Source organism: Rhinolophus hipposideros, assembly GCF_964194185.1.
Source record: "Rhinolophus hipposideros genome assembly, chromosome: 7".
NCBI lineage: Eukaryota > Metazoa > Chordata > Mammalia > Chiroptera > Rhinolophidae > Rhinolophus > Rhinolophus hipposideros.
The window spans coordinates 96,425,252-96,452,638 of NC_138053.1; the positions used below are offsets into that span (position 1 = coordinate 96,425,252).

At 39.3% G+C, this 27,387-nt stretch overlaps 1 protein-coding gene across 5 annotated transcripts in view; it reads right to left on the reverse strand.

Moving 5' to 3' along the window:
• The window catches only part of ADCY2 (adenylate cyclase 2), a 370,893-nt gene that overhangs the window by 257,866 nt on the left and 85,640 nt on the right, over positions 1–27,387 (reverse strand). For all 5 annotated transcript variants that reach the window (XR_013993678.1, XM_081054221.1, XM_081054223.1 and 2 more), the window contains exon 3: positions 2,186–2,347. Coding sequence is in view for 4 of the 5 variants with exons in the window: in XM_081054221.1 (XP_080910347.1) it covers positions 2,186–2,347 (162 nt within the window). In the remaining variant the exon portion in view is untranslated. The remainder of the gene's footprint in view (positions 1–2,185; positions 2,348–27,387) is intronic.

Consider the following 27,387-nt stretch of genomic DNA (forward strand, 5'->3'; position numbering starts at 1 on the left):
AAGTACTGCATGCTATCAATGGATTGCCAATGTTCAAACAATAAAACAAAACAAAAATTATAAATCTTGTTCTGTGATATTTATCGTCGCTGACGGGCAACCCTTCTCTTTCTATTAGATCGATATACCTTATTTTAAGTAGTTTTGCTTTATTAATCAGGTACACCACAGCAATATAACCACCCAATCTGTGGCATTCTGACTTACATACACTTTTCATTAAAATAATTCAATAAAGTGTTTTTCTCGCATCACAAACCAATATTATATTTATAGGTCCAGCCCTTTTCTTCTTTAGTTTGACGTTTACCTAAGAACCTTCCCTGTTAAATCTACTGGCATATTTTGTCTTCCCCAGCTCTTGTAGTCCTTGAGAAATTATTTCTGAAAGGATGGAAAACTGATCTTATGTTCTTCTGTTCCTTTCAATGTTATTCTTATACAAAATACTATGGGATGAAGAATTTTTATTCTTTTTCCTATTCCAGAATTATTTTATCTCTGGCTGTCCACTGACAAGTATTTTTCTGTGCTGGTTTTAGAAATTGAGAAAATAAAAATTTAAGATTACATTCTCCCCACCACCCCTTTTTTTTCTTTTACCAATGTGAAGGAGCACAAAAGTTAGGTAAAAAATGTTGAAGGGATGCATTCCAGGGTCCCCCAAACCAAGAAGGTACTGACAGCCGTGAGACACGTTTGAGTGCCTGTTGCTGTGTGAGACTCCTTTCCCGCAGTGATTTCATAATGTTGAGTGGTGGAAACATACCCACTGCCTGACCCTGCATGAGAGTCCCTCAGGCTGAGCTTAATGGCCCCGCAAAACAAAAGGTGGAAGAGTGGAATTTATGGGAGAACAGAGCCTCCTCCGGGGAGGCTCTGAAATGCAGGAAAAGGAAACAAAACCTTGGGCAGAGCTCATGTGAAAAGGAACATTTCTTCCACCTCTTCCCAGCCACAGCTGGATTATTTCTTCTTTTAGTAAAACACCCACCTTCATTCTTTCACCTGATCAGTTACCAAGTGGCCTTCATCTGTGTCTAGGTGTGCACGTACCTGATATGTGTCTGCTCGGTCACAGGGGACACACGGGAGACAAACATGGCTTTCCCGTGCTTCCTGGGAGAGGATGCTTCTTAGTAAATTCCGAACAATTCAGTGTCAAACTGGAGCCCATGGTGCCAAAACAGGGCCAGGGCCTTCACAGGCAGCCAGTGCCATGAGATACAGGCCCTTCAGGCTGCTCTATGAACATTGTGTTGCACATATGCGTGAGGAGATGGATATTAAGAAAAGAGATGCCTAGAAAGCTTTCCAGCCAAGAGAGATTACTACAGACCCAAGGGTCAGCCTCCAGGTGCATTTCACGTTCCCAAACAAAACACCCCATCAAGCACATGACAAACTAGTTTCTCAGGCACCACAGGGCACAGGTGACCCATGTCCACAATCCCCTTTCCAACCACAGTACTGTCTGTCACTAGTTCCCTCAGCCCATTGCATTTTACACCAGAGCTGCATTTCTTACATTTGGTTCCAAGAGAATAAAATAAAACACGTTGCTTTACAGGTAAAAAAGAGACTGTTAGGAATAACACAAAACCCCTGACCCTCGTGTTTACAGATGCACATAACAGAACATCAAATCACTGTTCAAATGCTTCTAACTAACTAAATGGGATGCTTCTTTGAAATACCACTTAGTAGTAAAAAACAAGTTTGCTATCACAGCGTTTTAAATAAATATACATTTTTTAATATAAATGGACCTGTCAGATGATTAAAAATGGAGAAATCTTTTGTCTTCTGTAAAGAAGGGTTTTTGGATATCAAAGTAGAGAGAGATGGGGAATTATGAATTTAATTTATAACTTATTCACTCTAAAAATAAGAGCGCTAAATTATAATGTATAATGAGAACAGCTTTTAACCATTAAAATCATACCACCAGTCAGCAATCAGTGAAATGGAATTACCATTTCCAGTTTCCGCTGTTGCTAATTGCTAAGTGACTGTTGATTCCATTGATGGAGGGGTGTGTGTGTGTGTGGCTGGCCACCCATTAGCAATAGCCAGAGTCAAGGTCAAGAGCAGAACTTGAGCAGCTGCCACGTACGAACAGTCCCACCCTGAGCAGGTGAATGGCACCTCACATAGCCCCAACAAGATGTGCAAAGTCACCCACCTGCCAGACCAGGTGTTCCTTGGCCCCCGGCGTTGCAGACAGGCAGACACTCAGCACAATGGTGTGGGAGGAGGAGGTGAGCACGCTGGCGATGATGGCGTCTCGCATGTTGAAGGGCAGCATGGTGTACACCACGAAGATGATGAACAGGAAGAACGACACCTGCAGGCAGAGGAGAAGAGTTGCAAGAGTCACAGAGAGTCCCATTTCCAAGGGGGAAAATTAAAGGCTGCAGAGAATACCAGGCACCGCACCTGTTTAAGAAACAATACTACTGTGACAACACAAGAGAGCATGTTCAGCAAATCCACTGGGTTAGGATAAAGGACCGACTGTTGTGATGGAGAAAAACTGTTCTAGTTCAAAAGGTGGGGATTTCCAGCTTTGGTATCCTCACCGCTGCAGACAGTAGGATGATGTGAGCAGTTCGTGGGTATGGATGCAGAGCTGGTCCTCAGCACTCAGGGTTGGCTAGCTGAGCTTTAAAATGCCCATTAAGTTATCTATGAAATGGTTTTGTGAGACCCAGGGAGGGTGGACAGGTGTTGTCTGGGGGAGTTAGTGAAAGGAGATAGATGTAAAGAGCATGGACGTTTGACAAACAGAATAAAACAGCTTAGAGATGGTTCAGTGATGTGAAAACAGTTGCGCAGTTTCTCAAAGAGTTAAATGCAGAATGACCGCATGACCCAGCAATTCCATTCCTGAGCATAGGCCCTAAATAACTGAAAACAGGTGCTCAAACAAATACGTGTACACACTGGTTGTAACAGCATTAAGCAACAGCCACAAGATGGAAACACGAACATCCAACATCACATGAAAGATAAACGGCAAGCAGTAGGTCCATTCAATGGAATACTACTCAGCCATGAAAAGGAATGATGTACTGGGACTTGCTGTAATCTGGATGAACCTCAAAAACATGATGCTACATGATCAAAGCTAGGACAAAAGACCCACAGTGCGTGATTCTATTACCTGACTTATCCACAATGAGTAAATTTATAGAGACAGAAAGCAGGTTGGTGGTTTCCAGGGGCTGGGGAAGAGGGACATGGGAAGTAACTGCTTCATAGGAACTGTTTCCTTTTGGGGTGATGACAAATATTTTGGAACTAGATGGAAGTGAGAGTTGCACAGCATTGTGGATGTATTAAATGCCACTAAATTCTTCCCTTTAAAATGGCTAATTTATGTCTGTTGTCATGCAGCTGCCTGCCCATCTGTCCCCTAGTGCCTATCCCTAAAAAGAAAGACGAGTCTGTAAGACTAGTCCTTTCAGGGACATTGCTTCACCTTTATGCCATCTCCTTGTTTGGCCCCAATGGATGGCTGGCTAGCCAATGACGGGTAAGATTCTTCAAGAAAGGAACGACCTAAGACAGGCACAGTCATGTGGGGACCACCAGGAGAATTCACGGGGTTGATAGAGGTGGGCACAGCCCCCCACCTTCCCCCGTCTAAGGAGAGCTTCTGCCTCTGTGGCTGTTTTCCTTCCCACAACCTGCTTGGGAAGTGATACCATCAGTTCTCCATGTCAGTAAGTTTTCAACATAAAGGTTTTGTCCCCTGGGAAGGTACAGACAATAATTATTTATACATCATGGGACTTTCGGCAGGCAAGGGTGATCAGTTTGAACCAGTTTTCTGGTATGGTGTATGAGACTCACAGACCGTAGTAAAAACAATGCTACTTCCTTGTGTGTGCATCAATCAAAGCCGCGAGGTGGCCCGATTTGGGCCTCTCAGTCCTTTGAGGCTGTGAGACCCTTGGCCCCTGTTTCAAAACTTTCTTGATTTCTGTTTCTTTCTTAACCCTTTGCCGCCCCTTCTCGTTTTCTCACTGCCCGTGTTGCACTGGACGCGACATATGTCATCTGAATGTCACTTCAAAAACATCAATATGAAATGACTTAAAGAAAGTCTTGGAATGGGAAAGACAATGGCTTAGGCGACAGTAAAACAGGCCGTTTTCACTACAAAGGAAGCGGAGGCAGAGAATATTATCAAATGCATGTTGTCACACAGCATCCTAACCGTCTGTCCCTTCCACCCTTTCCTTAGGGAAAGAGGGTTGCGGGGTTTTCCCTTTAGGGGTTGAGTTTTATATGTTCTCACTCAGGGTTGTCTAGCTGAGCTTTAGAACATTAAGTTATTTATGGGCGGACATCAGGCTTATCTCTCCTCCTTCAGAGTCGTGGTGAACTGTGCCACGTATTGCAATCAAAAGATAGTTGTCTGTACAGATTGATGAGCAGGCTTCCTCAGCCTCGTGTTGGTGACATTTGGGCCTGGACAGTCCTGGGCCGTAGGCACCGTTCTGTGTGTCGTGAGACGGGTGGTGGCATACCTGGCTCCTGCCCACCAGATGCCAGGAGAACTCCACATTTAAAGATGTGACAACTGACAGTGTCTCCAGACATTGTCGAATGTCTTCCAAGGGGTACATCACCTCTTGGTGAGAACTACTAAGCTACATAAAAAGTTTCTTTTAAGGATGAGAAAAACACCTGTTGTGCATTCATGGCTTATTGGAAAATTAAGTTTTCTTCAGAATCTCTTGTATCCGGCAAATTTATAGGAAACATTTTCAATTAAGATATTATTTCTACACATAGCATTTAGGCAAAATCTTTACAAGAGGTATTAAATGAATATTTTCAGGTATCAGAATTCACCACCAATTAACCCAAGAAAACCTCTATTTTATATTATTTTTCTTCTAATATAAAAAACTTGAACATGTCTTTGTAATTATGGTAACTTTCAGACAGCTTAATTCTGGACAGCTTAAAAACTCTAACATTATTTCAATTAAGAAACACTTCTGCAAATAGTTTGAACTTTGAAATGGAATCGCACCGGAGACTTATCTATGGTAACCAAATGGAGAATAGAGGTTCACTTTCCTGAATACTGTTAATCCTGTTGAGTGTTCCTTTTTAGATGTCAAAATGAATTTTTTAAAGGTCAATCAAGCAAGTCACAGTACATTAAGTCTTGGATTTCAGTGGCAGCATTTGGGGAGCTCAGCTAGTGGTGCCTGGGCAGCATTCCACAGGCTGGATGGGGAGGAGGAAAGTCAAGTGCAGTTGCAAGTCCCACGGGGGAATGTTCTTCACTTCTTATTAATCCCTGAAGGCTCCATTTTTTTCCCCTTAGGCTGCTTTCCAAAGAAACTTCAAATAAGGCTATATGTAAAACCAAAATGCATTTGGACATCTGAAGAACATGTGGGTAAAAAGTACCAAAAAGTCAAATGCAGTCGCTTGGGTTCCACCAGTTTCAAACCAAGAGCGTCTCTTTTATGCTCTTAAATCTCTTCCTCTTCCATGGCAACTCGATACTGCCCATGCTGTTTCTGCCACCAAACAAACCGGTGCAAACCTTTGAGAATCACCTGTGACAATTCACCTTCATGCCCACACTCAAACACAATGTCTTCTTACCGTAGGACGGCAGCATGCTGCGACTGTCTGCCTGTCTCTCCATCTTTATTTCCACTAGGTTGGCTCATTACCTTTCCATTTGTTAGGAATTATGCTTCCATACCTTCTTTCACTCCTTTCCATCCCCCAACACGGACACCAAAGTGTGTATTCTTCCTCGTTTTTGCCCATTCCAATTCATTCTCCATGATTCTGGTACTCATGAGGACTCTACCAAATTTTCTAGCTCTCTTCCTCTGGGCACGTGGTACAATTACATGTCAGTATTTTCTTTTCTTTACTTTTCCTTTTTTTTTTTTTTTTCAGGTAAGTCAGGCCATGCAACTTTCTGTGATGAATGAAGTGTGAGCAGAAGTGATATATTTCCTTTCTGGGTGGAAACTTTCAAAGCTAGTGAACAACTTGCCAAGTCCTCTTTGTTCTCTGACCATCATGGAAACATGGCATTGGAGCTTCTCTGAGCCTTGGTCTCAAGTGAGGAGCAGAGTCCCTTGGATGACCCACATGGTCCTGTGGTCATGCGAGTGAGCCATAAGCCTTTATGATGGTAAGTCCTTGGGTCCTGAAGCGCACCTCAGATGGTCCTGATGGATGTCAAGCGCATGTGCACATGTGTGCACACACATGGAAACTTATACTGATAGGATAAATAGGATGATTTTATATGCATTACTCTACAATCTGCTTTTATACCTGAACTATGCATCTTTCCAACTCTGTAGATGTGAATGTACTATTTACTTTTTACCAGTTGAAAAATATTCCATAGTGATGGAACGTTACTCCAGCATTTCCTTACTGATGACCCTTCATGACATGATAGGAATCTCTAATCGAACTGCTGCAGTCATACTCTGGCTAACCTTTTTTTCCCCAACATTCTCCTTTCTCTAATCTAGCTAACATATAACTGCAAGATTTGGGATTCTGAATGCACAGGTCTAATTAGTTGCTTCCTTCGATGACCATTTCGTCTGGCTTACCCCTGTGCTCTGAACATTTCTCTCAAAGAGCTCTTATGGTCACAGAGTAAAGCAGAAACCATGTGGTCTGGAGGAAATACTCCCCCAAACGACCTTTCTGTCCTTCTCCTTGCCATGCTCTGGGAGCACCCTCTGTTCCCAGCATGGTCATCCCCATGCCTTCAGCATCGGGTATTCACTGTAGGCCTGAATTCCCCACTCTCAGAATGTTCTCTCTCCTTTTCTAGTCCTCTTCACCTGCTTCACTTGTTAACAGCAATTATTGTTTTTGGTTTACTTGTTCCTACTCCCACACAGAGAAGCTCAATGACCTCCTGAGGGCTTGATTCACTCCACAGCCAAGACCCCAAAGCCTAGGACAGTACCTGACTCAGGGTAGGTGCTTCATACATTTTTGCTGTCTGCATGAAAAACTCTATTCTACGTCCCAGTATGACCCAAGTTATATCCACTCTATTAGCATGTATTCACTAAATGTATCTCTAAAAATAGTCTGCCAGCCTCTTTGGTCCAATTAGCCTTGTCATTCACCATAGCCATGTTGAGTTTCAAATGATCATTTATCTATTTAGTAGACTAATTATATTCAAAAACACAAATGAACAGACATTTGTCAGATGTCTATGGCAGGCAACAGCAAATACTGGACTAATGTGGAAAGAGCACCTGTTCTCAGGACACCTTCTAGTTTGTCGTCCTCCAGGAGCCCTTGTGCCCTATAAAAAAAGACTCTTCCAGGCGTAAAGTCAATGGTAATCTACAGAAGGAAAGGGTAACCCAGACTTAGGATGTTTATCTAGCAGCCAAGATTCCCCTGGCTACTCCTCTGTCATCAGCATCTTAGAGCTCAGCTCAGAGGGACTGGTCCCTTTCAAATCCTGCACTCAACTATCCCTTCACCCAGAATGTCAGCTGACAGGAAGTGTGCTCACTCTGCCTTCTGCAAAACACAAGTTCTTCCCAAGGAGGCCACTTTTGAGAAGCTGATACAATGAAAACTCACTTGGCAAGAAGAAGATGGAATTTAGTCACTGCTTTCTCACAGAGGAAGCTCTTTTACAGAGGAAAGCGCATCTTCTTCCTGGGAAGTGGTGACTCTTCCTTGGTGAGCAGAAAGCAAGGCTGCTTCCCTGGGATGAGAAGTCTCATTCTGGTAATGAGATCCTGAGCTGAATCTTTAAAAGCAGGATCAGAATTGTGCAGTTGAACATGGATGCACTGAAGGGACCATCCCTTCAGAGGTGGGCTACAAAGGGCAGAGGACGGGGGTGGGGTGGGGGGGCTTCAACGACTTCATGACGTCTTCAGAGTCTGATGTCAAGTGGATGAGTTTCTTGTGGCTGATGTAACAAATTGCCACATACTTGATGGCTTAAGGCCACAGAAATTTATTCTCTTAGTTCTGGAGGCTAAAACTTTGAAATCAAAGTGTCAGGAGGGTTGGTTCCTTCTGAAGGCTCTGAGGAAATGTCTGCTGCATGCCTCCCTTCTAGCAGATTCTGGTTGCTTCCAGCAATCCTGGATATCCTTTGTCTTATAGCCCTATCACTCCAATCTCTGCCTCCATCTTTGCACGGCCTGCTCCCTGTGTGCCTGTGCCATCATGTGACCTTCTGCAGTCTGTGTGGCTCTGTCAAAATGCCCCTCTACTAAGGACACCTGTCACTGGATGTAGGATCCATCCTACATCCAGTACGACCTCATCTTTACTAGTTACAAAAACCTATTTCCAAATAAGGTCACATTTATAGGTCAGGACTTTCACATTTTGTTGGGAAAACGAATTCAGCCCACAATATCAAGTTTACACTACAGCTCAAACCAGAATTTGGATCTCAAGTACTTTCTGTCCATTTCATATCCCACGTTCCATTTCCATGTCAGAGGTGAAAAATAAGTGTCCAGTATCAAGGTTATTTAAGCTATGAATCCAACGGAATTTATATATATATTTATATTTATATATATGTATTTATTTATTTATATATATACATATATATATACATATATATGTATATATATATATACATATATATATATCTTTATACTTTTGTAAATAGAAAATCACTGCAAACAAGGAAAAGAGATGAGGTACAGCTAAACAAGAGTAACAGAAACACAGAAACAGTCCTGACTCGATATTAGTATGGTCTATCAGAGTCTCAGTCTCGACTTTGGCCTCTGGTGCAAAGTCAGGGATTTTCCAGACTGGTTCACATTTGTTTCAGAGTTCAGTGACAAGCAAGAAAGTTCCAGACATGCCAGTAGCTTTAAAGCTTTAAAGATAGAGCTTCTGGTTTTTCCTTTCAAGTGGCACCTGAACTCTAATATCTTAAAGAGGCTTTGCTAGTCCATCTTCTCCTGGAATGTATAAAAAAAGCATAATCAGCAAGATAATCAGGATTAATTATGTAAATTGCCAGAGTCCTGATGAGAAATTCATCAGAGAAATATCTTCTATTTTTGTTATGCTGATAACATGAAGGGAAATAACACCCCAATGAACATAATGAGAGTATTTTACGGCCCAAAGCACAGCTACTCAAATCATTTTTCTCTCCAACAGATCTCTGAGAAATCAGAAATATAGTATTTAAAGTAGTAGTTTAATTTTCAAAGACACAGATTTTACTAAAAACCTTAGAAATTATACCTTCCTAACTAAAATATAAAGTGTAGTTCTTTTAACATTGTATCTCATTGTTTTAGAATACAACTAGAAATGCCAAAATTTAGTAAAAATTGCCCAAGGAAAAGACAGAATTCTTGAATATATTCATCTGATTGCACATTCTGAAAGGTAAGTTCTAAATTCAAAATAAAAAATTTCCTTATCTGATGCTACTTCCATCTCAAAGGAGTGATGATTTTAAGAATATGTATACCATTTACGAATTCAGAGCATTTAAGTAACTTTCTGGAAACAACTAGAAAACTATTCAGCCAGAAATGTGCTTTATCTTTAAAAAAAAAACAACAAAATATGCAAAATGATATTTACCTTTTCACCTAGATCAGTATTTTCTTGTCTTGTTCCTTGATCATGCTTTACATAAGAATTACTTTGAGTCACTACTACATTTTTGAGTACAAATATCACAACTGTGTAAAACACTTCTTTTTTTTTAACTAGGAGACCCTCAGCACACCAATTTTTAGCACTAAACTATCTGCATATATTATAGTAACTTCTTTGAGATGTTTCTTTATGGTTATCCTTTTTTTCAAGTTTAACTGCCTTCCCTTTCTCTTCTTTCTTTCATCCGGTATTCCCAATGAGGGGAAATCTATACCTATCTGTATCTTTATCTTTACATATATTTATATCATCTATATCTATATATCTATCTACATCTCTATGTCTATCCATCCATATGTCTATCCATATCTATATCTATCTATATGTGCATACATACATATATATATACATGCACACGTTATGTTTGTATGTGTATGTATGTACGTGCGTGTGTGTTACAGTCTTCGGTGAATCCACTGAAATTGCATCTAACACCAGCATCAGTTTTCAGTGAGAAGCCATCTTTCCCCAGGTCAAAGACAGGCTTAATCACAGAACAAATCAAGGGAAAGGATGGACTATACCTCCAGCTTCATATCTCCTTCACAGGAGCTCTAGATCTCTGACTCAGGTAGAACTCAGCCACAGTTCTAGTCATGGGTGCTTCTAGATGCTTCTAAGCTTTTTCAGGTTCCATTCTCTTTTCAATCACACTGGCTGTCCCAGACTTCACGGGACTTTACATGGGGCTGCAGGCTGAGTCCACTGGCTTGGTTCTAACACCTAATCCCCAATTTCATGCTCATGGACCATAATGGATTACACAGATACTAGAGCCAAATTGTTTTTAATGTTATTTACAGGGCAGCGATAACAGAGGCTGCATTGTCAAACAGGCCAGGAGTATGTGGGTGCAACTCTCATTATGGATATTTCACCTCCCTAATCTCGAACTCTTGTCATTCTTGTATTCTTCCCCATCTCACTCAATAAAACTTCTAGTCCCCACAGCTAGGAGCTATTGCTGTAATGTAACAGCATTACATTCTCTCCATCCCTATAAGACATCCTCAAACAATCTATCCCCTCCCATCGTGGCTGTACCACGAGCCCAAATTATATGATCATCCCTGGATTCCTGCAACAGAATCTTAAATATCCATTCTGTTTACAGTAGTATGTCCTGGAAAGAATTTTCCACCCAGGAGGCCAAAGGATATTTTTTCTAAACTGATATATAGTTAACATATAACGTTGTGTGAGCTAAAGGTGTACAAAGTGTTGATTTGGTACACTTATACATTGCAATATTATGACCACTTCTGGGTATGTATGAAGGAAATGAAAACAGAATATTAAAAGGTATCTGTACCCCCTGTGTTCACTGTGGTATTATTCACAACAGCCAAGATACAGAAACAACTTGTGTCCATCAGCTGATGAATGGATAAAGATGTAAGACACATACACACACACACGCATGCATGCAACCACTCATGCAATGGACACATGGGAATATTACTCAGCCAAGAGAAAGAAGGAAGTCGTGCCATTTGCAGCAACATGGATGGACTTAAAAGCCATTATGCTAAGTCAGAGAGAAAAGACAAGTACTATCAGATATCACTTATATGTGGAATCTGAAAAAGCCAAACTCATTGAAAGAGAGAGTAGACAGGTGGCTCCCAGGGGCTGGGGCATAGGGTAAGTAGGGAGATGTTGGTCAAGGATTACAAACTTCTGGTTATAAGATAAATTAAGTTCTGGGGATCTAATGACCAGCATGGTGACTGTAGTTACCAATACTGTATTATAAACTTCAAAGTTGCTTGGAAACTAGATCTTAAATGTTCTCACCACAAAAAAGAAATGATAACCACGGGATCTGATGGAGGTGTCAGCTAATGCTATGGCGATAACCAAAGTGATCTTTTAAAGCATTACATCTGAGCATGTCACTCCTCCTGCTTAGCTCTCACCACTACCTTTCTGTAACACTGAGAAAAAATTCAAAGGGAGTGCAGGCTGATAAGGGTCCCTCAGGATCTGGCCCCGGCTGGCGTCACCTCTAATCTTGTATCTCACCAATTCCCATCACCCTGTTCATAGTCCCTCCATTCTGGCCTTCTTGCTCTTTCTGGAACCACCTCAGGGCCTTTGCACTGGCCCTAAATGTTCTGTCTCCAATTTCCTTGGCTGGCTTGTCATTCAGCGCTCATACCTCAAACACCACTCCCACAGAGAGAATCCCATTGACTCCCCCCCATCAAAAATATCACCCCATTCATTCTAGCTAATCACCCTGCTTTAAACTTTCTTTTTCTATTATCATTATTGAAATTAGAATGCTTATTTTTCTACTTTCCTGATTTTTAATTTTTGTCTTGCTCCATATACATGTAGGCTCTATGGGGACGAGGGCCCTGTATGGATGTGAGAATAGTACCTGGCACATAAAAGACCTCAACATTTATTTGCTGACGGAATGAAATGCTTCAGATGCAATTACACTTGAAAGGTAGAAGCAGGGAAGCCGGGGGAAGCTGACAGATTCAAGGCACGTGCTCAGTGATGTAACTCAAGGGCGTGAGCGTGGCTCAACACGCATGCGCAATTCTCACCGCCACAACTTCATTTCTAAGTAAGCATAAAGGGCCAGACCAGCAATGACTGATGACATGTGATGTCTGGGCCATTTCACACAGCTTCTTCCATGTGGTCATTACTTCATTCTGCTATTTCCATTGAACTGACCGGGGGCACTTGCTTCAGAGGAGGGAACTAAATTATCCACTTGAGTCATCAAATTGTACCTTTTATTCAATATCTGAATAGTTCAAGTAGAACCAGACCTTTCTTACTATGAAAAACATACTGAAAAATTCTTGAAAATTAACTCTATACTATGCCAAAACATCTTGATGACCATAATTCAGGATAAAAACTCTGGGACACCCTGATAATTCAATGATTGAAAAGATTTATTTTTCTACAGTTATCTTTGGCCAAGAATATTTTCAGAATACCAACTGTATAGAATATGAAAATATTTCTTTAAATGTTACATTATTAAGCAAAAGAATACATATTATATTCTTTGATGGAAAGCCTGGGCTCCAAACGAGTAATAATGAAAACATGAATCACCTGGTAGCTTTCTTTCTTCTTCTGAAAATGTTATTCAGAGTTAGAGATTGACGATGAAAACACTAACTTTCATTGTGCCTTTTTTCAAATCTAAAATAAGTAGGAGGTATGTCATAAATTTTTAAAAGCTTGAAAAAAGAGAATAGTAGGATTTTTAAAAAACCTGATATCGTAGGGGAACAAAGGCAGGTTGCTGCCTTCCCAGTCCTCTGTCTGTCCCAAACTTTTAGCTCTGCTTTGATGACTGGTAGGGTTTCCTTGTTTCCTTTCCACTGGCTCTTCTCTTCCTCCTGATTCCCTGTTTGGTTCTGGGTACCCTATGAACACCATGTGTCACCTTCCTTTCTTCAGTCATCATTAATGTATCCATGTACCCACCAGTGTTTATTTTAACTCTACAATATACAAGGCATTTTGTTAGCTATGATGGGTAACACATGTCCCAGTTCCGAAGACACTCAAAGTCACTTGGAGTGAAGGTCAATTTTCAAGCTTGTCTCTTTATTTCCGTTACCTACTTTCGCCCCATCATATTCACATAATGACTGCAGAGTTAAAAAATTGTTTAAGTTAAAAATCTGTAATCTTTCCACCAATAAGTTTCCACCAAACTACTATGTCTGAACGTGGGCTACTGTCCTCATCGTTAAAGTATGTCAGTTGCATTCCTGGGGCCTGGGAATACAGTTCCTGTCCCCACAGTATAATCCTGTTTCCCAGAGTATCTATTCAGAGTTTTAAAGACTCATTTTGGATGGTGGTCACTTGGACAAAATAAAAATGAGGACAGAAGATAATTTTTGAATTTTACTGTTAGGGACAGTTTCCTAATGTAGAAAGAAGATGCAGTGGAATATGGTATCTGCCCACAACTCTCTCTTGTCTCCTTGTCCTTGCGAGAGACATCAGCAGATGGCCATGCATTCTTACCCCACACACTGAGGAGTTGGCCGTGAGACTTCCTTTGAGCCATACAATACAGGCTGAAGTGACAGCATGCCAGTTCAGAACTGCGGCTTTAAGAGGCCTCAGTTTATGTTCCTGCCCACCGTCTTGAAGACTGGTCTTCCACATTGAAAAAACCATGGTCCAGAAAAACACTTTTTTTTTTTTAACTGAGTCTGTATTAAAGACACATGGAGCAGACCTGATTCCAACCCAAAGTCTGGAATCTACGCTACCTGCTGAGCCCAGGTGGGGCTAACAGAGATCATACAAATTCAGCCAACCTGCAGATCAGTGAGTACAAAATATGCAATGTATTGTTATTGCTGTAAACCACTTGGATGTGGGGGGTTACTTGTTATTCAGCATCATCAGAGCAGAAACCTGACCAATACAGCAAATGATGTCAGAAGTGATATGCTGCTGTAATGAAAACCTAACTTAAGTTATTGGCATTGGGACTAGCGAGGAATAGGGAGTAGTTACAGGGCTCCAGTCAAATGTTAACCAACTGGCCAAGTAATCGGTAGGTGTGGTTTCTAAGAGAGCCACTTGCCAAAATGTCCAGACTTCTCAAGGTCTTTGAATTGCATGGTAAAGTCTTCAGAAACAACAGAACAACTGAGAAAAAGTGGAGCATTCCCACAAATATCTCAGTATATAGTTACCAACCTAAAAATTGATAATTTTCTATGTCAAAATGCATTACAAACTGGCTTTATTGACAAGTATTTTCTAATTTTACAATTGGGGAAAGCCAGGTTCTAAGGGGTTAAGTGTTTTTTTTTTTCACAAAGTCATAAAGCAGCATAAAAACAAGCCATGATCTTCTGCAGAAGCTAGAACATTATTTCGCCATAATCCCTGCAGGTTAACGGAGCAACGCGAGATAAGCGTCTCTCGGTGCATGTTTGAATTACTCAAAATAAAAAGAACCTTGAGGAATCCATCTGTCCTTCCAGAACAGCTTGTTCCAACACCAGGAAGTCCTTGCCCTTAAAATTTATTTTTCTCATCAAATGCAAAGAAAAAAAACACAAGTCCATTTAGAAGCAATCAGGCAAATCAATGTTTATTAGAAAATGTCTACGTATTATGTTTTCTAGTTACTTGATTAGGAGAAAATAACAGGCTCTTTGATGATTTTTTAATAGTGTTTTTTTCCCCACAAGGTGGTAAATAGTTTTCTATTTTCTGACCTTTGATTTTTACAAAGGTGTCTCTGAACATTTCATGTCCCAATGGCCCCCTTTCGGCGTGGACCTGAATGGCACAAGCCCCCCTTCTTGTGAAGACCGCCCCATCCCTCCCACCTGACAAATGAACCCTGAAGAGCCAAGAACAATGCATCACAAATTAAACCTTTCCTACTGAAATTATATTAACTTCACTTTCATGAATGTTCAGATTTAAATTCTAGAGCACACTGCCAATCAGCACTTGGATGATGTCACGTGTTCAAAGACAAACAGGTACAACCTTGGGTATCGACAGTGTTATAAATTAGACCACCATGCCTTCCTACTGTCAGTAATCTCATTGATTACTTAAAATAAGAATACCCTGACAACTCCATTAACAGAATTAATTAAATATCACAGTATACTGGATCCTTTTAAACCGTTTGGGCAAAACTAACCACAGTCTTAATTTTTATTTACTTTCTCTTTCTGTTCAAGTGTTAGCCATTTCATTCTCATAGTTCCACCCCTTAAAGAACCAGGATAAAGAGATTTTCATTGCTTGTGTTCCCAGTATCTAATAACACACATTTTGCATGTCTGTATGTTTTTAACCTTTAAATTACTAGCTTATCTATAGAAACAATTAAAAATATTCTGCCATACTTTAAGTGCATGAACTAGCTATGTGTTTCAGGGTATATAATCTTATTTTATTTTCTTTTATTTATTGGCATTCCTCCAATTGTTTGGACAAACACCCTATTGGGGACTTTGCACCATGCTAGGTTGAATGTATGGCTAATGGACCATACATTGATGATCCATACAGTGATGTAAGCGAGCACTATCTTATTTCTATTTATGTAAAGGAAAACGTTGTTGTATAAAACAATTTGGAAAGAAGCATCACTATCTCAATGGCAGTTAGATTATGCAGAAGAAATGGTGTCCTGACAATTCACTTAGAATAACATCATTTTAGAAATCCAAAAAAAAAAAAAAAAGAAAACACAAAACCAAATGTAGGGTCCTCATGAAAAAAGAAAATGTTACGTAAAAGGGCTTTTATTTATATTCACTGTTTGGATCTTTATGAATATTCATGCCCATATTCTTTTGAAACATTATATTTATTTAATTTGAAAGGCCATTGCTTCAGTTGAGAAAAACTCATGCAGGGAAAATGAGTGGATTATTCATATAAAAACAAATATTGTTTTGGGACTCAGTTTTATACTTGTGTATCCAACATCTACATAAATCAGCCTCCGGTGGGGCAGTGTGTTTTTACAATGGGCTCTTACCACAAAAGGCCCAAGTTCTAAATGCCTTTGTCTGCTTTTTTTCCCCCCCTCATTCTGAAAGAGAAAAATCTCAAAAGGGAGCATGCACATCCCTGAGCTGCAAAAGTGAATTATTTTGGCATCTGCAGTGGCTCAGTGAGGCTTTCAATTCTTGAATTATACAACTTCAGCACTCAACTCCAACCCATCAGCAAGATGGCCACCCGAATTCCTTATGTTCTCTCCTGTATGTGAGCGAAAACGGACAGTCTCCAGGGTGGGTCTGTTCCACAAAAATAATTCCACTCTAGAACACCAGACCTACCTTATTTGGCTCCTTTTTTTATTATATTTTTAACAGAAGAATCCAAATCAACAGCACCAGCCGCTACTGGACTAATGGCTCATTTCTCTGGGACACCATGGTTTGCGATGTGGTCTTTCTAAGTATTATTTTACAGCCTCAGGGTTATTAAGGTGCTCACATGACACATCTATGACATGTACCATGCTATTTAAGGAAATGTGACTCCAGTACCAGTCTGAGGAAAACCAGTAGCAAACTACATACTTTAATAGGCTCTGCATCATCTTAAAGTCACTTCAAAGACAAGAGAGCACTGCACTTACTTCTGGCTGAACAATATTTTTGAAGTGACATCTTGCTTATTACTACCTAAAGATTAATAAGTGTATGCAAATGCCTGTTTATACACACAATATGTTCCAGAGAGCAATACTAACTAAACAAAAGGGGGAAAATTTCACACTCTGGATATTTTCACAATTCTCTCTCTTTGAAAATTCCTATGTTGAAATAGACTCAATGGGTTTCACTTACAGAAATATTCTATTTCAAATTCTGTAAAACTTTATATTTGGGTTTGTGTTTGGGTCCATTCCAGTTTATTTATTTTTTCTGGTTCATAACTGACTTCAGCCCTGTTATTGAATAAAGGGGTTCCTTGATCTAAGAGGTACCCAAACATACACACTTAACACACCTGGAACACCATGAAAATGGAGCCAGGTAAAGGGCACTGAGTCCGTGTGTCGTAGGCTGAGATTGCTTCTAGAAGCCTGCCAGGTGTTTCTCTCAATCCCAGAAGCCAAGGCAACTGAGATAGATCATCACATAAAAGCATGTCTACATCAAGGTCTAGCAAAAATATTGGTTAAACTTGCCTTTCAAGAACTCTTTTCATGCCTTGTAAATTCCTGTAAAGGGCAAACACAGGGAAAATAGGCATGAGTAAATGCTGCCTTAAAAAATACATATGCATTTTTTCTTTCCCGCTGTCTCTCTCCTTGAAATACCATCATTTTAAAATGGATTAAATTATGTTTGTTCTTCCATATTTGTCTTCATTACACTGCTAGGCTCCATGTCCTCCTGCGGGCATGCCCACAAGCACCCTGGCACCCATACTGAAACACTCTCCCTTCCATCCGCTCCTCAGGATGGGACAGCACCATATTCTCCTCCTCTTCACCTTAATAATCATCAAACAGCCAACATCACTGAGGAAGTATTATTTGGTGGATAAGGAAGCCGAGTCACAGAGATGCGAAATACCTTGCCAAGGTCCACTCTAATAGCCAGTGGAAACAGGTGGGTTGAAACCCAGGGAATCTGGTGCCAGAGTCTGCACCCCAATAGTCCTCTCACCTGCCTCTGACCTCAGCCCCACACTAGCACACACTTGTTGAACTGACATGACTGGACAATTAAGTCTGTCTTACTCTAAAGTTCACATGTATTAATAACCTTCACAAAGAACAATCAAGGTATACGAATACATGATTGGGCCCTCCTTGTCTCTTATACTTATCAACTTATGTGTGCATCTGTTGTAATGCACTCTAATTACTATGTATTTTATTACATAATTAATTGCACACTTCTCAGATACCTTTAAAATCTCAGGAGGAGAGTTTTAAGAACAAGGAAAAGTCACAAATCCAGCGGAAATCAAGACACACACGAGTAGTCTAGGTAAAGGTGGGATCCAATGAGGTCAGATACCATTTCACTTCTTCGTTCACTACGCAGTGTTTACCAAGCACCTACTGTGTGTCCAGGTCTGTGCCCCATGGGGACACAGCAAAGAACAAAGGGACTTGAGAGTCTTGCTGCCCTGCAGCTGGTGATCCCCGTGGTCGAGATAAGCAGGCTGCTCTGACATGGGGGACAAGTGCTTGTAGACAAAACTCAGAGAGGGCCACAGAAAGCCAGGATGGGACAGCATTATCCCAGAGAAGAACATTCCAGGGAGAGGGGACAGGGTGAGCAAAACCTGGAGTGACACAGATTATTCATGAAATAATGAAATGATTTTGGTCTAGTGGTTTCCAACTACACTGGATCATTTAAATTGTGTCAAGTATTAAATATATCACCATGTACTGGTACAAACCAGTTCAGAACCAGGACCATTTACTCTTACTGAAAAGCTTCTAAAAAGCTGACGAGTGAATTTTGCCAGAAGAGGAGTTGTAAAACTGTGAATCAATAAAACATGACCATTCCATTGAACAGTCTTGAATGAGTTTATATTTGAAAGATGTCCAAAGTCAGTTTCCTTTGTCTATAGCCTGTCCTCTCTTTTTCTCATGGGCCTCATCAGTCATGGAGGCCAAGCGATCAGGCTGAGTCAGAAGCAGGAAGTGCGATGTGTGCAGAGGAAGCAGAAAGCCCAACCCCTGTCCCCCACCCCCGACCCTGGCCTAGGCCACTGGGGAAACAAGAGGTGACTTCAAGCTGCCAAGAGGTGCACTCCTCCCACTCTCCTAACAAGAATGTCCCCAGCAGGAACTTCTGCCCAGCCTCACAGGTATTTCTATTCTACCTTAAAACTATTTAATTTCTCCTCAAATCAGATCATATTATTTAAAAACATATAACTTTAGTTGACATTCAAAAAGATCCATGACTATGATCGAAAAGCATCAATCTTAATGAAGTGATTTCTCTTGTTGAATAACATCATTTTATGGCTTAGAGTTGTTAAATTTTTGAAATTCTCCTACAGGCTTAAGTGCTGCCATTGAATTCATGTGCATTTGTGGATGGTCAGGCAGGACCACTGAGGAAGCAACCAACTCTGGCATTAGTTTGTGTGTTCTACTTTCTTCCCATGGAAGCAGATTCTAGAGCAAGCACTAAATGAAACACCAGGTCAAGAACCGCAGCAGTAAGTCCAGTAAAGGAAGAAAATGGAGAGGTTTACTAAAAAGGAAATATTTTATTTAAAATGTAGTTCTTGTTTGTGAATCGAAAATAAAAACGATGTTGGAAGTTTTCTGTAAGAACATGCATAAAAGTAAAATTTCTTAAACCCAGCACCATTATTTCAATTGTTAAATCTCCTCACTAACTTCAGAAAAACACACTGACTTATTAAGAATGCATTGATAATTTTCAAACAAAACTTTTCCACTTCAGATCTAGAGTCAAGAATTTCTCCAAGGATCCTGGTCTCGTTAAGGGGAAAACTATTTAGAGATGAAGAACTGGGTATTAGGTGTGACCAATTGTCACGCAGGGTGTCATGCGGGGGTCTCTGGTCCCACTCCCCACATAAGAACACAGGATATGGCGAGGCCAAAAAGGAACACCCACCAAGCCATAGATAAGGGAGTCATACCATATTCTCGCTGGCGGCTGGGTTAGAGACACAGGGAGCAAACATCCACCAGTACCCCAACAAGGGGTCTTCCTGCACCCCAGTCTTGCTGGTGACCAAGCGCGACACACACAGGAAGTAGTATCCACATAATCTGCAATCCGCCAGTCCTCTTCTCTGCCTGCCAACCAACCTACCAACCAATGCAGTCACGGCAATTTTATCGGTGGCTAATGGCTAACCAGTAACAGCTGACGGCCAACCAGTCATAGCTGACGACCATCCACTACCCGAGCCAGCACCTTTCCACATGAGGCCGAGAGCCTGGAAACTGCTCTCTGGGACTCTGTGCCCACACCAATACTCCATTTTTTTTTTCTGGTCACTTTCTTTGGGCACAGCTAAAAAATACATATGTAAATCGTAATTTCAGTGACTCCTCCCATTTAAACCTATTATTGCTTTGTTCTTCGTCACCTCACTCAATTCCTATGTGTATCTCTTCTCCAGAGATAACCCTGGTTCCCAACATCATCAATATACTTATCCTCCCCCTCAATATACACAATTAATGATGTCTTTGAAATTATTATATCAATAAAATTGCTCACACCAAGCCAAGTAAAGTCCAGGATGTGTTTCAGATCTTAGAAACTTTCCATAAGAAATTGTACAGCCAGGGTACTGTGTTCAAAAGTTACTTGTATATATTTGTCTTTCTGCGTAGTTCTCAATACGATATGTGTTTTGGTTAATTTGAGGGTTCCATTTTTTTTTCTGCCTTTCCAATTTAACTTCATTTTTGAATATGTACGTTTAGGAACAACAATCAAAACAATACATATTCTGGGAATTCTGGGTAATGTTTACTGATGGCTCACTTCACATGAGGTAAGTTCTGCATTATTGGGTGTTACATTTAATTTAACACTCTAAGACCAACTTCACTAATGATTACATGGTTCCAATCTTATGTTAAGTTCATAAGTCTGTCTACGTCTCCTGGCAGCCCTTCTAGCTTCTGCTTCATGGAGGTGGTTCTTCTGTTATTCTACCTGGTCTGGTATCATGATAACATGCCTTCTTTTTCACTATTTGCATTTAAAGGATGAATCTTAGCCTCCTCCCCTTTAAAAAATTTTAATCAACTATTTTTAAGACAGTTTTATGTTTACAGAAAAAATCGCAAAGATAATAAATGCAAAGTTTCCACATACCTCACATGCAGTTACTCCTATTATCTTAGTAGTATGATACATTTGTTACATACTACTACTAATAATCTTATACTATCACTAATAATCTTATACTATTACTAATAATCTTATACTATTACTAATTAAAGCCCATACTTCATTCAGATTCCTGTAGTTTTCATCTAATGTCCTTTTCTTGTTCTAGGATCTCATCCAGGATACCTCATTAGTACATTTTCATGTCCCCCTTAGAATGACAATCTCTCAGATTTTTTCGTTTTTGATGATCTTGACAGTTTTGAGAGGTACTAATAAGGTTTATAGACTGTCCCTTGACTGAAATTTGTATGGTGTTTTTTGCAGGATTTTCCTGGGTTATGTGTTTTGGGCATGAGGATCAGAGAAAAAGTACCTTTCTCATGACACTGTATCCGACCAAGGGTAGGTACCCTCCACAGGACTTCTGAGTGTTGATGTTGAGCTGATCACCTGGCCAAGGTGGTGTTTCTCACATGTCTCCACCATAAAGTTACCCTCCTCTTGCCCTTCCCATACTGTCCTCCGGCAGGACGTCACTATGTGCAGACCACACCTGAGGAGTGAGAACTCCTGCTCTCCTTCCTTGGAGTCAGACTACGTAATGGAAATCATGTACGATTCATCTGCATGAGAGGTTTGACTATTCTCCCCATTTATTTATGCATTAAATCGTTTATTTATATCAGTGTGGATTTCTGAATGCTTATTATACACTACATTAGAATCCAATCCCAGCTTCATTTTGCTGCTCACATAGTGTTGATTTTCCTTGGAGAAATGACTGATTCTAGAACTGGGACAGAAAAATCACATGATAAGTTTTGAGCCTCCCGTAGTGCAAGAATATGCACAGTACCAGACCAAATCCCACCATGAAGGGGCACGTCAAACAACACAGCACAGCGGGTGGGGGAAGAGGAGTCCCAGCTCCTGCAGCCTCTCTGACTCCCGGGGGTGTGTCTCTTGGGAAAAGCACAGAGCTGGGTTTTATTTTGTGAGACGACATAAAGATGCTTTTTGTCACCCACTTGTTTTCATTGAGGTGACTATAAAGTTCTAACTTGTAAAACTCTATATTAATTTAACTGTGGCTATTACATCATATTTTACTGTGGTCCTTTGTCTTTATGAACCTTTTATTTTCCATCATATGGGTTTATATTTAGAAAGGTCTATATTTTTGTTTCAGTGGTAACTGCTACACACACACACACACACACACACACACACACCCTTAGTCCTTCTTTTCCTTACTCAGTGTATGCTATTTGGTTTGTCAGCTTTAAATTATATCCTTTGACTCATTTATTACCTAAGCAACAACCAAGAAACTCATTTTACTTTTCCTCTTTTCTCTTTCCTTCCAATCCTGAACCGTTCATTAAAGTGTGACATCCACACAAAGGTGCAAAATTCCTAACTGCACAGCATAAAGGATTTCAGAGAGCGACCCAAGTTGTATAATCAGAACCCAGAACAAGAAACAAAGTATTTCAAGCACCCCAGAAATCTATCCTATGAGCCCCCACCAACCCCCCTCCCCAAGCAACCATATGCACAAAAGTAACCACCATCCTGACATCAAATGCCAGAGGTTCATTTTGGCTCTTTTTAAACTTTATGTGAATGGACTCCTACCACATATGCCTTTATGGCTGACTTTTTCTGATCAATATTATATTTGTGGGATTCACCCATATTGCTGATGACAATCACTCAGGTTCCTTCATTCTCCTGTTCTCTAGCATCCCATTGTATAAATATACAATTCATTTAATCATTTTTCTGTTAATGGACATGTGAGCAGTTTCCAGATTTAGGCCGTTGTCACTGTTATGACCATTCATGCACATACGAAGTTCTGACAATTAAGTTCGTGAATTCATCCTAGAAACATTGCTGCATACCTCATTGTTGAACATCACTACAGTCACCTTCGAAGTACTCCCCTTGGGAAGCTATGCACCAATGTCAGCACCTAGTCCACCCTTAAAAGCAATTTTGGAACTCTTTTTCTGGAATGGCCATGAGAGCTGTCATATTACATTTGATGTTCTGAATGTCATCAAAATGTCTTCCTTTCAATATTTCCTTTATCTTCAGGTAAAGAAAGAAGTCACTGGGGGCCAGATCAGGTGAGTAGGGAGGGTGTTCCAATACAGTTATTTGTTTACTGGCTAAAAACTCCCTCACAGACAGTGCCGTGTGAGCTGGTGCATTGTCGTGATGCAAGAGCCATGAATTGTTGGCGAAAAGTTCAGGTCGTCTAACTTTTTCACGCAGCCTTTTCAGCACTTCCAAATAGTAAACTTGGTCAACTCTTTGTCCAGTTGGTACAAATTCATAATGAACAATCCCTCTGATATCAAAAAAAAAGGTTAGCAACCTTGTTGAAACAAGTTCGTGACCTTAATTATCAGACTTTCATATCTTCCGATGTATACGTTTATACACTTATGTTATGTTGAATATAAACAGAATGCAATTGCTGAGGAGTAGGCTATGCATGTGTTGACCTGTAGTAGACACTAACTTAAAATGTTGCCAAATAGTTGAACCAATCCTCACTACCAAAATTGGTGTGCAATGTCCTTGCCAGCACTCCTCCCATTTAAAAATTGTATCATCTTTTCAGAAAATACAACTTGTACAAATATTTTCCCATATTTGTCTCCACTCTTATTTTACTCTTAGATCTATAGATTATCCATAAAATTTGGAAACACATAATATTATCTTTATTATTGTTGTTGTTTTACAGACAAAAAAATGTCTGAGGAAAACAGTGAATATTCACCTGTGCTTCCAGATTCATGGATACCTTGCAAAATGCAATCAATACTCACATATTCAGTGCACATCATCAGTCCTATTCTCTAAGCTTCACAGTCATCCCTTCTTGGATAAATCTTGTCCTTTGTATGGCACCACTCCAAGTGTTGTCTACAAAATGTTAACCAGTGCAGTAGGAGATAAGAAACTTAAGCCAGAATTAAATGAATTATTTCACTAAGGACATGGTTAAGTTCAGCCAATTTTTTGTTCGTTTTTAAGTATGTTTTACTCACAAAAGTAAGCAAATGTGTTGAGTTACTTTCTGGAACAAGGTACTTATCTCCTCATCATGACACAACCTTTTGAAGAGTAATACCCTAGTAGATTGCTCAGGAAGGATTCATGTGTACAGTATTACTTGAGTTTTTGATACTTAAAAGACAGCTTGGCTGGATATAAAATTACAAGCTATATAAAACACATCCTTGAGTTTCCTAAATTATTATTCCATCTGTGTCTTGCTTTGTAGGTCAATACAGAGAATTCAAATACCAATCTGATTTTCTTTCCTATAAATGATGGATCTTTTTGTGCGGACTCCCTGAAGATTTGTTCTTCTCTTTACTATCTAGTAGACTCCTCAGAAACATAGCAGTTGTTGACACTTTAGGTCACTTTCTCAGTTACTTAGAGGACCCTTTAATGTATAAATTTAGGTCTTCATTAATTTCCCCCCAATTGTTGTATTTTAGTTTTTAAATATTCAGTCTGTTTCATTATATTGCTTTTGTTTCTGGGACTCCTGTTATATAAATATTGAAACCTCTTTGCCTATTTTTATACCTATCCCTTTCTCTATGATCTGTTTTACTTCTTTTTTTCATCTTATTTCTCTTGGCTATTGTCAGTCATCAATATCATTCATTATATTTTCATTAAATCTATTCTGCTCTGTGCACCTTTTGTCTCTTCAATTTTCTCTGAGAGTCTCATTTTATTAATTCTCATTTTATCTCTCCCGGGTTTTTTTATCCATTTCTCTTCCAAGTTTTTTAATTTCTAATTTTAAATTTTAAATTTTATCTGAAAATATTTTAAGAATATGAATTATTTTTGAATGTTATAGTACATTTTTCCTCTTTTTTTTTTTTAGTTTTATGGTTTATTTGGGGGTGGTTGCCATTCTCATTTTCTGATTTCTTCTCATAGAAACATTGTTGAGATGTTGTTTGCCATGTTCTGTTCATTAGAAATCTTTTATTTTCCTGAACAAACAATACCAGATGCCTGTAGGTAAGAATGAAGGTACCTTCTTATTCTAATATAGTGAAGTACATTTTCTTTAATAAATGGCTCCCTGAGAGGGAGCAGAGTGGGTTCTGATTATTTTAGACTCATATTTTATTTTTATAAGTTTTATTGAGATATATTTGACATATAACATTGTGTAAGTTTAAGGTGCACAATGTGCAGATTTGATACATGTATATGTTGCAAAATGATTCCCACCATAATGTTAGCTAACACCACCGACTCTTGTGCAATATTAGTAGAAATGTAAATTGGTGCAGCTGATTTAGCATGGAGACTCCTCAAAAAATTAAAAATAGAACTACCATGTAATTAAGCCATCCCACTTCTGGGTGTATATCTAAAGGAAATGAAATCAGGATCTCAAAGAAATATCTGTACTTCCATTTTCAATGCAATTTTTACAACAGCCAAGATAGAAAAAAACAATGTAAGTGTCCATCAACAGATAAATGAATAAAGAAAAAGTGGTATGTGTATATAATGGAAAATTATTCAACCACAAGCAAGAAGAAAATCCCACCATTTGCAACAACATGGATGGACCTCGAGGACATTACGTTAAATGAAATAAGTCAGACAGAAAAACAACTAGTGTATGATCTTACATATATGTGTAATCTAAAAAAGCTGAAACCAGAAACAGAGAATAGAATAGTGGTTGCCAGGGGGCTTGGAGAGATATTGGTCAAAAGGTACAAACTTCTAGTTATAAAATGAATAAGTTCTGGGGCTTTAATGTATAGCATGGCAACTATAATTAATAATCGTATTATATACTTGAAAGTGTATAATATACTGTATTATATACTTGAAAGTTGCTAAGAGAGTAGATCTTAAATGCTCTTAAACAAACAAACAAAAAAGGTTCTTTTCTTATTTTTTTTTGTTTCTGTAGGACTTTAATTTCCATTCTTATTTATCTTTCCTCCCATCACTATGCATCCAAGGAACACCCCCCCCACACACACACACACAAAAGGAATGTCTTTCCAAGATTGCCACCCCAGCTCCTGTGACTTTCAAATTGCTGTCTTTATTAAATTCTCCATTAGTCAAATTAAGCAACGTTCTGATGCACCAAAGTTCAGACCAGGTATATGGGTCTTTCTCTGCCACCATCCTCTCCTATTTTCTGTTCAATTTCTTCCTGATTTAGCACAGTCATGTTTTCCCTATCTGGCTCTGCTGGTAGCTGGTATATGAGAGTTTACTTACCATCACATAAATTACATATGCTTGTAAATTTCTGTCTCCTACTTGTGCTTTTGGAATAGGTTACAAATGGTCTAATTTGCTCCCCTTACTGACGTGAAAGCGTTTGGAGGGATGTGTAGAGAAATTTAGATGATGTGTCCATCTAAATAGGAATACTAACACCAGAAATTGTAATTTTCTTTTTTTATCCCCAAATGGTTAGCTAACACTTTTTTTGAAGTCTCAGCTCATTTCCCACTGATTTGAAATGACACATATATACTTGTGACTATTTCTGTTCTACCCATCTGTCTGTTTTTATTCCTGTAACCTAATCTTTTAATTATTCTAACTTCCACACATTCTAATACCATAAAAATTCAAGTAACTGTCTCTGGACCTTCTTTCTATAATTTCCCTGGTTATTCTTGTGTATATATTATTCTTCCATATTAAAATTAGTGACATGTCATTAATTTCCCCATACTTAGTAGTGCATCTTAGGTGAGATGAAAGATTGCACAATGGAATACTATTCTGCCATAAGAAAAGAAATAGTGCCATTTGCGACAATGTGAATGGATCTTGAGATTATTATGCTAAGCGAAATAAGTCAGACAGAAAAAGTCAAGAACAATATAATTTCACTGATATATGGTATACAAAACTGAAAACAACAAAGGAAAAAGACAAATGAAGAAACAAAAACTCACAGACACAGACAATAGTTTAGTAGTTACCAGAGGGAAAAGGAAAGTAGATGAGGGTAAAAGGGATCAAATACATGGTGATGGAAGGAGAACTGACTCTGGGTGGTGAACACACAATGTGGTATATAGATGATGTATTACAGAATTGTACACCTGAAAACTACGTAACTTTACTAACAATTGTCACTCCAATAAACTTTAATTAAAAAAATGATTACAGAAATTTGACATATAAATTTTTAGAATAGTGAATCTTCATATGTGAGAATATACTCTCTTCTTTCATTAATATCTTCTCCTATGACACATCTTAGAGTTTTATACTTTTATCCCAA